Source organism: Myotis brandtii, unplaced genomic scaffold (genome assembly GCF_000412655.1).
Source record: "Myotis brandtii unplaced genomic scaffold, ASM41265v1 scaffold157, whole genome shotgun sequence".
Taxonomy (NCBI): Eukaryota; Metazoa; Chordata; class Mammalia; order Chiroptera; family Vespertilionidae; genus Myotis; species Myotis brandtii.
In genome coordinates this window covers 4,388,696-4,404,384 of record NW_005355708.1, presented here as the reverse complement: position 1 = coordinate 4,404,384, position 15,689 = coordinate 4,388,696, and the positions used below count along the sequence as shown (strand labels likewise).

Here is a 15,689-nt window from a genome sequence, read left to right as displayed (position 1 = left end):
CACGTGGGTGGGGAGAGGAGAGACAATTATTAGACACTTTTCACTTGGGATTGGCAAACAGCCTTGCTTGGCAGAAATTGCTGGAAAATGAAATGTGGGGGCCTGTTCCAAAGATGGGGAGGGGTGGCTGAGAGGATAAAGAAAGGAATATGGTGGTGGCTTCTAGGAGCCACATCCTCTGTGGGATGGGAACCTGTCCCTCCAACCCCTCCCCTCTCCCCCCAGGGTAAGCCTGAAGGAAGGTAAGCAAGAGGCTGGGGCAGGGAAGCTGGGGGAGGTTTGGGGCACTGGGGAGATGGGGCCTCAGAAGAGGGCCCCCAGTGCCTCCAAAGGGATTTATTCTGTGCAGCCCTGGAGAGTGGGAAACTAGCTCCAAGGAAGAGAGAAAGGCAAGGACATGACCTTGAAGCCCAGAAGCCTGGGCTGTTAGGCCTGACCTGTCCCATCACTAGCAGTGTGACCGTGGGCATTGCTTCCCCGCAGTGTTCTCAGCTGTAAAATGAGGCTATCACTCTTTCCTTTGCAGGGTAGATGCTGGGATCATGCATTACCAACACCTTTCTGTATACACAGGGTGAGCAAATGTAGGTTTATAGTTGTTCATATGCAAAACAATACAATAATTCTATATAATGAAGAGCTAATATGCTAATTAGACCAAACAGCATAGCGACTGTCCAGACGACCTTCCGGATGAAGCCAGGGCTGCGAGGGCTGAGCCCTTTGCATGAATTTCGTGCATCAGGCCTCTAGTTAATAAATAATAATATTAGAGTAAACTGTGTTTCACGTACTCACAACTGAAACCCTACTTTTGCCCCAGCCTGTATTTAGAGGAGGGATCAACATAGGATCACCCATGTTTAATTTCAATTTTTTAAACATATTTTTATTTTTTCAGTGAGGAAGGGAGAGAGAGAGAGAGAAACATCAATGATGAGAGAGAATCATTGATTGGCTGCCTCCTGCACATCCCACCCTGGGGATCCAGCCCACAACCCGGGCATGTGCCCTCACCGTAAATCGAACCGTGACCTCCTGGTTCATAGGTTGATGCTCAACCACTGAGCCATGCCGGCCAGGCCCAATGTTTAATTTTCAGTTTTACCAAATTAGGAAAGAGAAACAGGGAACGTCTCCTGGCACCGCAATTTTAGAATGTCTTCCCTTCAATACCCCCAAAGCTGGAAGGATGTGTGCAGAGGAAAGGGAACCCTCTTCATGGCATCCAGGGGGCTGGATGAAACTCCCCCTGGTGCCCAGAATTAGTTACACTGCCCTGGGCCGGGGGGCGGAGGGGGGGAGCTGGTTCTGTCCCCAGTAGTGGTGGTCTGAGGGGAAGGATTTGGGAGGTCAAGATGCAGGAGGAAGTGCAGCTCAGCAGTGATCGCACAGCGGAACCTTCTAACAGGGAGCTGACCAGGCTGGGCCGAATCAGGAGGTAGTGAGTTCCCAGACATTGCAGGTATCCAAGTGCAGGTTGGAGGAGAGGATTTTTAAAAAAATGCCATCAGAAGGGGCTGGGACAGAGCTAGGCAGCTTCTTTAGGACTGCCAGACCACTGCTCAGAATGGCAGGCCGTGCCAAGGGCATCTGAGAATACAGACTACTCCCTGCCCATCACCCGTGGAGGAAGAGCCTGGTTGTCAACACCCCCACCCACATGCATGTGGCTGCTCCCCAGAGACTTGTCTCACCCCCACTGGCCTTGCGTGTGTGGAACCCCTGCCCTGGGGCATGAACATGGAAGCCCAGGGCTTGCTCCTGCCAATAGTAATTGGGCCCAAACCACCTTCCCTGCAGGGGCATGCCCAGAACTGGCCTTCGGAAGCAGGAAGACTCCTGAGGGCTGGAGGCAGTGCTTTTAACAGGCCTGGCAGGCAATGCTCGGTGGGAGGAACAGAGGCAGGTCAGGATCCTGGGCGCCAGAGGACCTGGGTGCTGGGCTCACTTTCACCCCAGAGCTGGAACCTGTCCTGGGGCTGGTGCTAAACACAACCCTGGTGTTTAATGAAGCAACCACCATTTATAATGACTCACAGTGTACCGGGATTTGCGATAAATACCCAACCAGTGTTATTTCTTTTAATCCCTGCAACACCCTTTGAGGTAAGAACTCATTTATATTTTACAGATGAGGAATCTGAGACACGAAGAAGGGAAGTAAACAGCTTGTGTAAGGTTTGCCCGGCCCCAGTGACGAGGCTAGATTGGCTCCTTACTCAAGGCTATCAGCCTCGGTTTTCTCATCTGTAAAATGGGGCTAAAACGGTCATCTCCTGGGGGTCAATTGGGAGCATTAAAGGTTCTACTATCAAATGCTCAGAACAGTGTCTGGATAGAGTACGTGCTCCAGGAGTAGAAATTCTCATGGATCCTTTCTCTAATCCTAACCACACCCCTTGACCCTCATTGATTGTTTAAATCCCTGGAAGCCTCAGTCTTCCAGCCTGTCTAATGGGGCTGCTGCTCCTTGACCTTCATTTTCAGAGCATACTGAAAACTCTCTTTGGGAAACTGAAGCCAGATGTAGGGATTTCTAGATCCCCGAGGGTCAGTGGTGTACTGGAAGTGGCCTGTACCAGCTCAGGGGAGCCGGTTGTTAAATTTTCAGGATTTCGTCCAGCTGGTTGCTAAACTCAGGCATTATTAAAAATTGAAGTATATAAAGTTACAATGAAATAACTTACATTAAAAACAGGAGTGATAAATACTCAAAATTCACCACATCCCAGTGATTTCACTATTTTTTACTATTATCCATACTCTTGAGGTTATTTACATCTGTTGTGTTGGTCCGGTGTCAATACTATACAGTGGTTTGCTACTGTGTATCTCTTTCTAATGCCACATTCAGTGACAACACGTTGGTAGCCTGAAACTGGGAGTGGGAGAATTTACACCGTGGAAATTGGTACCTGCTTCATAGCAGGGCTCTCCCCCACCCCACCAGGAAGCCGGCTCTTAAACATTTACTAGCACCCTACTGCTTAAACACAACGGGCTGAAATCGATGTCTCTCCAACCCTACCTTCCAGCCTGGGCCTCCCCAGAGTAATACTCCCCTGAACAGGGACAGGGGTTCACATAGAAATCCTACAAAACATGTAAGGGGCGCAGGTTAGGACCCAAGGAGAGACACCATGGAGTAGCAAGGTGCAGGGACCCCACATTCATCGCGCTCCTATTTATAAGGCATGGAGTTGTAGAAAAAAATATTATTAGCTTATTTACATTCTCTGGAAAATCCCACAAAACAGGTGTCCATCACTTTCCAAACTCAGGAGCCAAAAAGAGGTGGAGAGTGAGGGACACTTATATTTTTCCCTTTTGTATGGCAGAGAAAACAGAGACGTTCAGTAGGTCGCGAAGGCTGCATGTCATCTCCCCCAGGGCATGGCCTCCTGCTCCTCTGAGTCTACAGAAAGTTCCTTCTTCACGAGGTCTGGTTCCCAAGCCCCCCTCCTGGCACCCGGCCCCTGGTCCTTACCCAAGGCTTCAGGCTCTTCTTTCTTTCTCTGCGAGGTAGGGCTCTGGGTGGGCTCTGCCCACGGGCCACCGGACCCTGTGGGGAGCAGCTGGAAGGTGGGGTCCAGTTCCAGGATCATCTGGTTGAGGCTCTCCAGTGAGAAGCCAATGTAGGAGTCCTCCAGGGCCCCTGAGGGCTGCTCACCAGGGGACCGCAGGAGGCAGCTGGCTTTGGCTCCAGCCTGGGGGGCCTGCTGGAGCCTGTTGGGGGGCTCCTTGCAGGGCGTGGAGGCCATCAGGGCCTGGGCTCCCCAGCCTTCTGTGGTGTAGTAAGGATACGGTGGCGGCAGGTTGGGGCTGGGTGCTGGGTGCAGGACCCTCCTGGGTTCCTCGCAGGGAGGCAAGCAGACGGCGTGGCCTCCTGCCAGCAGGGGACTGGGCATCACCTGCGACATGGCGGGGGCAGTCACCCGGCGGTGCAGCTCTGGCTTCTCACCAGCCTCACTTAAGTCCCAGAGGTGTCACTTGCCAACCAGGAGCTCCCAGGACCTGAAAGAGGCCAGGGTGGCAGCTGAGTGTCTTTTGTAGATGAAGCCCCTGCCTCCCCGCTCCAAAAGGAAGGCATATCCATTCATTCATTTCATGGATGCTGGAGCCAGACTGCCTGGGTTTGCATCCTGGCTCCACCCCTTACTAGCCGTATACCACTGGGCAGGTTAATTCACTTCTCTGTGCCTCAGTTTCCTTATCTGTAAAATGAGTTAATATTTGTAACATGCGTAGAATAGTGCCTGGCACATAGTAAGCATTACGCAAGCTATTGTTAAATATAATAACGTCAGTAACAGTTTATTAAATATTCTCTATGTCCCAGCCTTATTTGTTAAATAAATACTAGCTAATGTTTACTGAGCAATTTCTGTGTGCATAGGCACTGGTGTTTACACACAAAGTCTTTTAAAGCCCTCATAACAACCCTCTGAGGTCACACTCTAATCACACCATATTACAATGTGAGGATGGAACACAGAGAGGGGAGGAACTTGCCCAGGGATGCGGGGCCGACCAGTGTCAGAGCAGGGCCGGACCCCAGGCTGCCTGATGTCTGAGCCCCTGCCTTTAGCTGCTGCTTCCCAGGGGCCAGTGTGTGAAACCAAGTGAGCAGGTGAGCAGTCATAAGCAGTGTCACCAGGGAGGAGGGGAAGCAGAGGGGACTCGGTAGGCACTGGTGGGGAGGTCAGGGAGGACTTCCTGGAGGAAGAGACATGTAAAGAGAGACAAGAAGAAAAAGCAGGAGCTAGCTGGCCAGGTAGGTGGGGATGAGGCAGGTGTTTTCAGAAGCCTGACAGACAGGGGGGATCAGGAGGCATTATTGAGCACCCGGGAAACAGGGAACTCCTAGGGTAGATGGAGGAAAAGATGGGGTGGGGGTGAGAGGGGGCAGGCTGGCCAGACCCCGAAGAGCCTTGCATGCTAGGCTCAGTAGTGCTGTCTCAACCCTGAGGGCAAGGGCGAGCTACAGAACCGTTTTGAGCTGGGGAGTGACATCATCAGATGATATTCACTTCCTGGGGGCCCATCCAGGAAAGAGATGTTTCAATTTCCTCAGTTCCCTTACTGTGGAAAGTTCTTCCTGTTGTCTCACCTCAATACCACACGTTAGGACTTTCCTGCAGGTGGGGCTGGGTAGGAGGCAAGAGGTTCTAGGACTGAGGCTGCCAAGAAAACTGTAAGCAGCGGGGACACGCTAGTCACACTACCACTGCATGCCCCGAGCCTCACCACTTGCCCCCCAATACTCCTCAACTCTGCTCCTCCCTTTTTCCAAGACGCTGTCAATCACATCCTGCTTTAGAGTCGGACCCCCAGTGCTGGAAAAGGAACTGAGACCAGCCTGGGCCAAATGAAATGAGAACCTGAAGATTCAGATATCGATTCCCAGCTCATACAGTTCCTTAAGGTGTAATCTGACCTTAGTTTCTTCATCTGTGAGATGGGCAGAAGAATTCCTGCCCTGCACCCACCCCCCGGCCCCCACCAGAGAGCGACACGGAACCAATGAGGTGCTGCTTGAAAAAGCAGTTGGGTAACTCCAAATACTACTTAGAAATAAGGGCTTGTCTAGAGTATAACAACTTCATAAGAAAAAAATAATAACAGCTCCCACTTATCGAGCATTCACCACGTGCCAGGAGCTCATCTATGTGTGTTACATCTGCTAACTCTCATCTCACACTCCGAGGAAGTTCTGCACCCCTAGTACCAGCCCATTTTACAGATGAAGACACCGAGGCTCAGAGAGGTTAAGAAAAGCGATAGAGCTGGGATTCAAACCCAGGCCGCGGGACTTTGGACTCTTAACTCCTTGTACCACATTGAGTTCAAGTGCAGAGGGACCCCTGAGGTCCAGAGAGGGGATGCGATTTGCCCAAGTCACACAGTAAGTGAATGAGAAAAGCCAGGCCCCCGCCAGACCTCTCCTTGGCCGGGTCCTGGAGCGGGTGGCACACCCCAGGCTCCTGCAGCGTGTCTATAAATGGCAGTGGACGGGAACCGGCCTCTGAGCTCCTTCCTGGGGGCAGCCGAGGACACGGAGCTGTGGCTTTTCCCTCACGTGCTCCCAGAGGCCTGGCTTTGCTGGGGCAGGATCTCCGAGTACCCTGCAGGGTTTTGTCTGGGCCCCGCAGAGGAGGCTGGGTGTTGACTTTATGGAGTACATTGGGGGCCTGGGTCTCCCCCCAGGGTGAGAACCCAGGATGCCTGCCTACTAATTTGGAAACTGCTTTTGTGCTGCCCTGGACTTCACTTGTCCCATCTGTATAATGGGGACAATATAATGACAGATACGTACTTAACACGTACTCGTTTCATTTTCTCAATGGTCTGAGGCGGGTACTCTTCCTGTGGGGCTGGAGGATTTGCCCGAGGTTACACAGCCCACAGGACCCGGTGGTGGGTTTGGGACCGGAACCTGGATGGTCGAGGCTCCCACGCCCGATGCCTCCGCTTCGTAGATTTAGGGCCCCTTTCACCTCTTTCCATCCTGGGATTCTGGAACCCGAGGGACAAGCCTGGGAGGCTCTTTTTCACACTCTTCTCACTTTGAACAGTCCCCGAATCACCCTGGACCTCCCCAGGCAGGGTCTGGGCTCCGTGTTTTATTCCTGGACATCCTGCCCACCACTAGCTTTCTTTCCTGCTCTGAGGGGCAGGGGAGGGTGCCTGGGCCTCAGGGCTGTGTGTGTGTGTGTGTGTGTGTAGGGGTGGGTGGGGGTATATGGTGGGCACGGAGGGCTCTAGCCAGCTCAGTCCTATTTATAGGTCCCTCCCACCCACTCCCCCTTCAGATTTTGACTCAGATCTTTCTTTGTTCCCAAGGGCTCAGGAGGCGGGGGATCCTGCTACCTTGGCACATCTCCTCTGCTTCATAGCCAACCTCCCACAAGCCCAGGTCAGCGAAGGGAGCGGGTAGAAGAGAGGGACGCCCGAGGCTCCCCAAAAGCCCCTTGCCTCAATAGTCCAACCCCTACTCAACCCCATCCTGGTACAGTGGCTTTTGGTTGTCCCATCCCCTCCACCCAGACCCAGGGACCGCAGGACCAGCGAAGGCCATGGTCCCCCACCTCTGGGTGCCCAGCAGCCTGAGGGGCCCAGCACCGGGGCTCAGGACCGGGCTGGGAGGCAGGAGGCCTGGTTCTGTGCCCGTCCCTTCCCGAGTCTCCGTGACCTTGGGCAAACCTCTTCCCCTCGCTGCACCTTGGTTCTCTCATCTGCACTCAGAAGGGTACAGATTTGCTCCCTCAAAGCGTTAAACGCCGGGGTCTGTGGTCCGGAGACCATGTCTCTCAGCCACAGCCTCTTCCCCAGTTCTCCCCACCTGCGCTCTGAGCCCGGGCCCCAGAAGTGGAGAAGCAGAGGACACAGGGTTAAACGAGTCCCGCTGGGAAGGTGCTTGCATAAAGCTCCTTGCAGAATAAAGGCACCTACCTGGGGTCCAGGGCAGGCAGCGGCTGCGTTCACTTCCGGCTCCTGGGATCAAGACAGCTCCGAGGCCAGGTGAGGAGTGAGGGAGGCGCAGTTCACCTCAGACTTAAGAGCACCCACTATCCTGCCCTCCCTCCTCCCCTCAGGGCCCTACTTGTGGCTGACAGCCGCCAGGCCCCACCCCTCCCTTGTCTGTGGGCTCAGGACGCAGGTAGGGTTGGCTCCAGCACAAGGAAGGGAGGCCTCCGGTGGGGGCCTGGCCTGGCCTGGCCTGAGCGGGGCTGGGGCTGGGCTTGTGTGAGGGGCTCCCAAACTCCCTGCTTCCCCGGCCCTCGGCCCCCGCCTTGGCCCCACAGGCATCACCTGATCAGGGGAGACCTGCTTGGCTGGGCAGGGACTTGTTAAGACCAAGGTGCGCTGGATCTGGGCATTCCTCTGACCATGTGCCAACAAGGGGCGGGGCCGTGGGTTGGCAGAGCTTGCAGGGAGTGAAGTCCTTGACCTTAGGAAGGCGGGATGGCCGTGGGCAGGCGACCCTTCCCACAGCCGCCTCCCGGGCCCGTCTGGCCTGGGCCATCTGGGGCAGCACAGGGGCTCCTTGGAATGGAGGCCGAGCACAGGTTTTGTCTTTCCTTCTTTTTCTTTTTAATCTGGGAACGGAGCTTTGAACTCAGGCTGGAGGACCTTCTCCAGGGGACTCACTACCCAATCACCGCTGCTTCTGTCAATCACAGAGCATATAGCCTTTGCTTTCACACCATTTCCTAATGTGCTTCCATCATGAACTCTGTAATTCTCACGTCAACGTATGGCCTTAAAAAATCTGTTGAAACGGTGCCATCCCATAGGGCCCATGCGGCTCTTCTGAAGTGAGATGCTGTTATAGGTGTAAGATGCACATCAGATTTCAAAAACTTAGTATGAAAAAAGAGAACGTAAGCGACCTCATTCATCATTTTTATATTAATTACACGTTGAAATGATAATATTATGTTGATATTGGGTTCGATAAAAAATAACCAGGATAGAATGTGGTCCTTGCCTCTCCCACCTCCTGTGGCTGCCCCAGAATCCCTGGGCTTGTGGCCCCATCGCTCTAGCCTCTGCCTCCTCTTTGCCTTGGCCTTCTCCTCTCTTACCTCATCTTGCTTCTCCCTTGTCAGGGCGCTTGTGATGGCATCCAGGACCCACCTGGGTAATCCAGGGTAATCTCATCTTGAAATCCTTAACTACAGCTGCAAATCAGGTAAGCGTGATAGGGGCTTACTAGAAAATGTAGAATTACGTATGTGATTTGCATTATGTTTCTTTGGACAACTTTGGGCTGCAGTAACCCCTGCCTGAGGGAGTCAGAGAAAGTTTCTCAGGTTCTTGAAGGACATTCGAAGTGGAGGGGGCTGGTGACCAGCCTGGGGGAGATCAGAGAGGCGAGAAAGAGCCTGGGGTGTTCCAGGGACCCTGTGCAAGGTCTCTGTGGTTGGAATTCAGGGTGAGTGAGGGAAGACTGTTGGACGAAGAATTTGGAAAGACAATGTGTGTCTAGCTTCGCCTCTACCCTGTCTTCCCCTGGTGAGCCTTCCTGGCCGCTGGAATTCTGGCTGGGCAGCATGGCCTGGGGAGGTGGCTTGTTGCTGCCGCCGGTCTGCACGCTGGGCAGCATGGCCTGGGGAGGTGGCTTGTTGCTGCCAGTCTGCACTGTTATGGAGACTCTGGGTTTTTGGGGCAGCTGCCTCCCAGCACCCAGCACACAGGTGTGGGTTGTCGCTGAAACGACTTCCTGGCCCTTCTATTAGTTAAGTGATGGTTCTTGAAGGCAACAGAGTCTGGGTGGCTCCTGATTCCTTATCTTCTTGATGATGCCAGAGGGGGCAGTTCCAAGGTGGGTCCCGTGTGTCTCTGGGAGACATTCCTGCAGGTGCAGCCAGCTGGTCTAACCCTCCCAGTGATTTAGTAAGCATCGAATTACCTGCATGAAATTCCTTTCCGCTGAAATTAGCTCGTGTGGTTTCTGCTTCCTGCCGGTGACTGATGCAGGTGGGCTGGGCGGGGGGAGAAGGACCTGTGGGTTGCCCTAGGCAACCTGGCTTTTCTGTTGTGAGCAATGGAGATACAGAGGAAGCTTAAGCATTTTTTAAAAAAATTATTTTCATTCATTTATTTAAAAATTGTTTTAAAACTTTCCATTACAGTTGACATGCAATAAATATTAGTTTCAGGTGTACAGCATAGTGATTAGACATGTAAATAACTTACGGAGTGACCACCCCGATAAGTCTAGCACCCATCTGACACCATCCATACACAGTTATTACACTATTATTATTTTTTTTTTAATATATTTTATTGATTTTTTACAGAGAGGAAGGGAGAGGGATAGAGAGTTAGAAACATCGATGAAAGAGAAACATCTATCAGCTGCCTCCTACACACCTCCTACTGGGGATGTGCCTGCAACCAAGGTACCGGAATCGAACCCGGGACCTTTCAGTCCGCAGGCTGACGCTCTATCCACTGAGCCAAACCAATTAGGGCTATTACACTATTATTGACTATATTCCCTATGCGGTACTTTACATCCCCATGACTATTTTATAACTGGCAATTTGCACATCTTAATCCTCCCCTCTTTCTCACCCATCCCCCCCAAGCCCCTCCCATCTGGCAACCATCAAAATGTTCTCTGTATCTATGAGTTTGTTTCTGTTTCGTTTGTTTATTTTTTTTTTAGATTCTGCATATAAGTGAAATCATATGTTATTTGCCTTTCTCTATCTGGCTTATTTCACTTAGCATATACCCTCCAGAGGAAGTTTCCAAGCAGAGAGAGCTGGGAGGGAAGGGCATGAACGTATTTGTGCCATAGAACAATTCTTTTGCTCCAGGCAGGTGATGAGCCCCCTATGAGGGTGGCAGAGGTGCAGGCCTGCTTTTTTCTGCGACTCTCTCTTCTTTGGGGTAGGGACAAATGCAAAGATTGGGGAAGGGACGTTCTTTGCTACGATGGGGCAGAGAGCTGACATGGGTGGGTAGGCTCCTGAACATCCTTGGCTCTCTCTGTAGCACGTGAGGCAGCGATTCCCAACAGAGAGGATAGTGAGAATGTTGGTGGCCAAGAACCAGGCTCTGCATCAAGGTGCAGAGAGAGCAGGGCAGGTAAAAGGCCAGACTGCACTCTGGAGGCCTGCATTTACACTTACTGTCCGCGGCCGGTTTGCTGGGCCCACCAGGAAAGACCCTCTCAGGGCCACCGATTCCCTCTGAGCAGGAGGGAAGTCTCGTTTTCCCTCTCCTGTGCCAGTGGGAGGGGTGAGGAGGAGAGTGAAGGGATTATCCGAGGGGAGGGGATTCTGGTCTTTATGATGGGGATGCCGACGGGAGGTGGAACACGTCTCAGATTTTACTCTTCTGCACCTCTGACGTCTTAGCTGTAAAATGTGCATGCCTGGCCCTGGCCGGCGGGTTGGGTGTAGTGGGCGTCCTGTGCACCAAAAGGTTGCTGGTTCGATTCCCTGTCAGGGCACATGCCCAGGCTGCAGGTTCATTCCCTGCATGCAAGAGGCAGTCAGTTGTTTCTCACATGGATGTTTCTCTCTCTCCCTCTCTCTCTAAAAAATCGACTAAAAAAAACTTTAGAAAAGTGTGCATGCCTGAAACTCTACCTGTGTGATAGGTGAGGCCCAATCCGGGAATATCTTTCTTACGAATGCCCTACCTATGCAGGGTGGGTCCCCTGCAGTCTCTAATACCAGAGCTGGAGGGGCCCAGAGGTGCCCAGTCATCCTTGAACTCAAACTTGATTGTTCATACATCATGGCTAAAAAATGTTAAGCAGGCACCCCTGGTGTCTATTTATTTATAAATTACATACATAGAGCTTTATAAATGATGTACATGAACTAGATACATGAACATACATTAGTATGCACATTTAAAAATACATGTACATGATCAGATACATTATGCTTATATAAATAAGTTATATATGTATATTATATTATGTACATTATAAAACGATATAAACAAAAATGACAAATGTAATAAATACAGTTTTAAAGTAATTTTTATGGCATTTCACTGAATGATGGCACAAAATCCCTTTTTGTTCTGACAATGAGAGCCATGCCATTAAATGTGCTTCTTTATTTTTGAAAATCCTGGTTGAACACTTTGTGGAAGAGCGACGTGAAGGCCTGGGGACTAAATTTGGTTTATTGCAATATTCAGTGTTAAAGGCTGTCACAGCTGAAGAGGGGGCCTCATGAAGATACCCAGCCCAGACGGATGCCACGCATTGTGGGCCTGGCTCATTAAATCATGACATTCAGTCTTTAATTTTCAATGCCATCACCCATTCTGCAAAAGTTTTGTTCAAAATTGACTTTCAAATTTCCATCTTCCCTCATGTCGATCAGTTGTCCTCACAACGAAATTGGAATATGTTGCATTTTAATGCTTTTAGCAAATGGGTTTAAAACCCACTCAAACACTTCATTTGGAAGAGTTTTATAAGCAAGTTAAAAAATTCCTTTTTGTTCCCTCTCTCTCTCTCTCTCTCTCTCTGTGTGTGTGTTTAAGGGTAGCTATAAAAGATCTTGGGAACACACAAGGTTTTTAACGACAAAATCATATAACGATGAGAACATTTTGAAACGTTACTTCCAAATCATACTATGTTCCTTCCAAAAAAGGTCCTCCCCCAACAGCTGTTTAAACGTCACCTTTACCCTGATGAAAAGAGATGTCATTTCTGGAATGACATCTGCTGTAACTCTCAACAGACAACCCTGTCTCCCCTCCCTGGAGCATCAGGTGAAATCGCGTCCTAGGATTAAGGTGAAGTGCTGCTATTTTCTTTGCAGAGATCATTTTAGGCCACTTGTCTTGTTGAAAGGCGGATTAATTTAGTGCGAATCACACTACAATCTGCAAATTCCACTGAACTGGGCCTATGTAAATGGCAGTATGTCACCATGTGTTGAAAATTGAGCAAGAGAGTGAGGAGGCTGCCCCCAAGTTCTCTGCTCCTCCCCCTAGACGTTGATTAATGTGGGGGACACAATTGGCCAAAAACACACCCAGCACCCAGGTCAGTCTGGATGTTAAATATCGGTAGAGCTGAACTTCCCTACTTTAGACAGAAATGCATGTAAATGTGTACATTGAACTTTAACATTTTCTTTCCACGTGCCAGCAGGTCCTCCTGCTGCCTGAGGGCATGGGCACTTCACTCTGGAGGTCAGATCTCACTGGACCATGGGTCAGCTGAGGCCCAGAGAGGGAGGGGGCTTAGGGCTCATTGCAAGTGGTGACAGAGCCAGACTGAAACTCAGGTCCTTGCCTTCAGGGGGTCCCCTGACCCCCACAGAGGCGTGTGGAGGCAGTGCAGGCTGGTCAGTGCGGCCCCCAGAGGGACAGGTGTTCTGCTCTCTAGGGGAAGCAGGTCCATGCCTAGGACAGGTGTGAACATGCTTCTTTCTGTTAATTTTTGTTAATCCTCACCCGCATTGATTTTTAGAGAGAGTGGGAGGGAGGAGGAGAGACACAGAGAGAGGAACATCAATGTGAGAGAGACACAGAGATTGGTTGCCTCCCACCGGCACCCTGACCAGGACTGGGGATCGAGCCTACAATCGAGGTACGTGCCCTCGACCAGAATCAAACCTTCAGTCCGAGGGCTGAAGCTCCAACCACTGAACCAAACCGGCTAGGGCGAACATGCTTCTTATTAGTGTCCTGTTCCTTTCTGGCCCCTTCCTGCCTTATGACAGGCTGTCTGGATCACTCTGCTCAGGGGTATGTCGTGTGTCCTCTCTGGACAAATTAATTTGTCTTTGGCTTGGGGCATAGTTCGCTGATTCGTACACCTCAGAGTTAAATCTGAAAAGAAAACCAGCCACCTGTGTCCCAAACCAGACAGGCTGGGGCTCAGCACTGTCACCCTCAGATGGGCCCTCACTGTCCCTGAGAGAGGGAAGGTATAGGGACACACCTAGGGACATCAGCGCCTGTGTCCTACTCCTAACCAGGAGCAGCCGTAGCCCAAGCTGCTGGGCCATCTGCCCAGGGCCTGGCCCGGAGAAGGGGGTCCCTGGCCAGCTTGGGAGAGGGGTGAGTACTGTGTGTGATCCCGAGTACCCCTAAGCTCGAGTTGAACTCGTTGGATACTCAAGGCCTCCTGCTGAGCTGCAGGTGAGTAAGAGCACACTCAGTGCTCTCACACCTTTCTGGCCCCGCCTGCGTGCACACCCTTGTTTTCATGTCTTGAGCTTAGCTCTGATGACATTGGCTGCACCTGCAGCTCTTCACACACAGCCGGCCTGGAGCCGTGTGGTCAAAGGGCGTGGCATCCATGGCCGTGCCTAAGCTGTCTTTCCCCCAGATTCAAATCTCCTTTCCTGCTGGGCACAGAGTGAGACTATATTTCCCAGCTTCCCCTGTAGTTAGATGGGGCCGCGGACTGAGTTCTGGACAGTGCAACGCGGCCAAAGAGATGTGAACCATGCCACGGCCTAGTCTGACCCTTAAAACACCCACGTTGGCTCACTCTCTTTTCCGTCCTATGGCCTGATGGGAAGGGCTCAGGGGAGATGTCAAGGCCCTGTCTGTAGTCAGTGGAAGGGGCCTGGCCTGGCCCATGGCCATTGCACCTGTGGAAGAAAGAAGTCTTTATATTCGAAGTCACCAAAATGTTGGAGAGGGCACAGCAGTGGCAGCCTGATTAACACAGTGTCTGACCCCAGATGGGGAGTCAGGGGACTTGAAATCTTTAAGATTTTGTGAGGCAACAGAGTATAGGAGTTAAAAGTTTAGACTCTGGCCCTAACCGGTGTGGCTCAGTTGGTTGGAGCATCGTCTCATGCACCAAAGTGTCCCAGGTTCGATTCCCGGTCAGGGTACATACCCAGGTTGTGGGGTTGATCCCCGGTTGGAGCGTGTATGGGAGGCAATCAATTGATGTTTCTCTCTCACATGGATGTTTCTCTCTCTCTCTCTCTCTCTCTCCCTCTACTTTCCTCTCTCTCTAGAATCAATTGAAAACATATCTTCGGGTGAGGATAAAAAAAAAAAAAGTCTAGACTCTGGAGTTGGACTCCCAGGAAATTGGCTAATGGGTTTGCCTATTCTGGATATTTGATACAAATAGAATCATACAATATGTGATTTTTGTGTGATTGGCTTCTTCCACTCAGCTTCGTGATTTCAAAGTTCACCTGTGTTCGGCATGTATCAGTACTTCATGCTTTTTCATGGCTGAATAATATTCCATCGTGTGGAGACTACATGTGCAGGGCCCTTTCTTAACTGGCTCTACGATGGTGTTGGGCTGGGAACTGGGGAAGTCAGCGGGTGGCTTTCTCTGTGCCTCTTGGGGTCTGTCACTCTAGAATATGCTGCTGGGGTCTGGGGACCCAGGGAGACCGCCAGTCTCACCACATCCCCTAGTCTTTGCCACCCGATCCTTAAACCCCCCCCCCCCCCCAGCGGCGGTGGCAGCACCACCTACAGCTGGTGCAGACCGGTCCCAGGGGGACGCTCCTGTTTCGGGGCTCCCAGCTGTCTCTGGTCAGGGTCTGGAAAAACTTGGAGCCCTTCTCTGGTGACAGTTCTGAGCTCACACAGGGTGGGGAGGTGTGGGGGAGGGGTGCATGGCCTCAGGACTTGGGATTGCTCAACCACGGAGCCTGGACGGCAGTGGGAGTCCAGCCTGGCACCAGTGACGTGGGCCCTACGCCCAGAGAGATGCTTAGGTCTTCACTTGTGGAGCCTTTTTTTCCAGAAAATTTAATTCCACATTGTTTTTCCAGAGAAATTTAATTCCACATTGTTTGTTCTCTGCCCCACAGAACCCTCGGCCGAGGAAACCACGGGAATCTCATTTGAAGAAGAATCTGGCCCCTTGGAGCCCCCTCCCCATTAGCTGGTGGGAGGGTGCCCAGATTTCAGTCGCAGCCACCGCACCAGCAAACCCCAAACCACAGGAATGCGCGGGGTCACCTGGGGACAGAGGGAGGGTGGCTGGACAGTGAGTGAGCCCATGGGCCTGCACCACGTGGGGGTCTGCTGTTCGGCCACACGAGCACTGGACTCGGAGCCCCCAGACCTCAGTGTGACTCTGGACTCTGCCACTCTGGCCTGGGATCTTGGTGGTCACATGTGTGGCTAACCACGCTCACCTGGCCACTCCGGCCCTCAGCCAGACTCAGGCCGGGAGCTGAGCTTGGCAGTGAGAGAAGCCA

General features: G+C 51.8%; 1 protein-coding gene and 1 long non-coding RNA gene across 7 annotated transcripts in view; one reads left to right on the top strand and one right to left on the bottom strand.

Annotated features, from left to right (window-relative positions):
• TNS4 (tensin 4) overlaps positions 1-7,550 on the bottom strand; it is a 24,100-nt gene extending 16,550 nt beyond the window's left edge. For 3 of the 5 annotated variants that reach the window (XM_005861854.2, XM_014536122.1, XM_014536124.1), the window contains exons 1-2: positions 7,456-7,549; positions 3,491-4,017 (exon numbers count right to left, since the gene is read on the bottom strand). In XM_005861854.2, coding sequence (XP_005861916.1) covers positions 3,491-3,923 — 433 coding nt within the window. In that variant the 5' untranslated portion in view covers positions 3,924-4,017; positions 7,456-7,549. Of the gene's footprint in view, positions 1-3,490; positions 4,018-7,455 lie in introns of all 5 variants that reach the window. The other 2 variants (XM_014536123.1, XM_014536126.1) reach the window with 1 other exon arrangement.
• A 35-nt stretch (positions 7,551-7,585) lies between these two features.
• Positions 7,586-15,683, top strand: LOC102260076. 2 transcript variants are annotated; one of them, XR_313324.2, is made up of 3 exons: positions 7,586-7,663; positions 8,616-8,698; positions 15,297-15,683. It is a non-coding gene; the product is annotated as an uncharacterized LOC102260076 (long non-coding RNA). The 2 variants fall into 2 exon arrangements; XR_313325.2 differs by lacking the exon at positions 7,586-7,663 and adding an exon at positions 7,889-8,072.
• Positions 15,684-15,689: the final 6 nt, after the last annotated feature.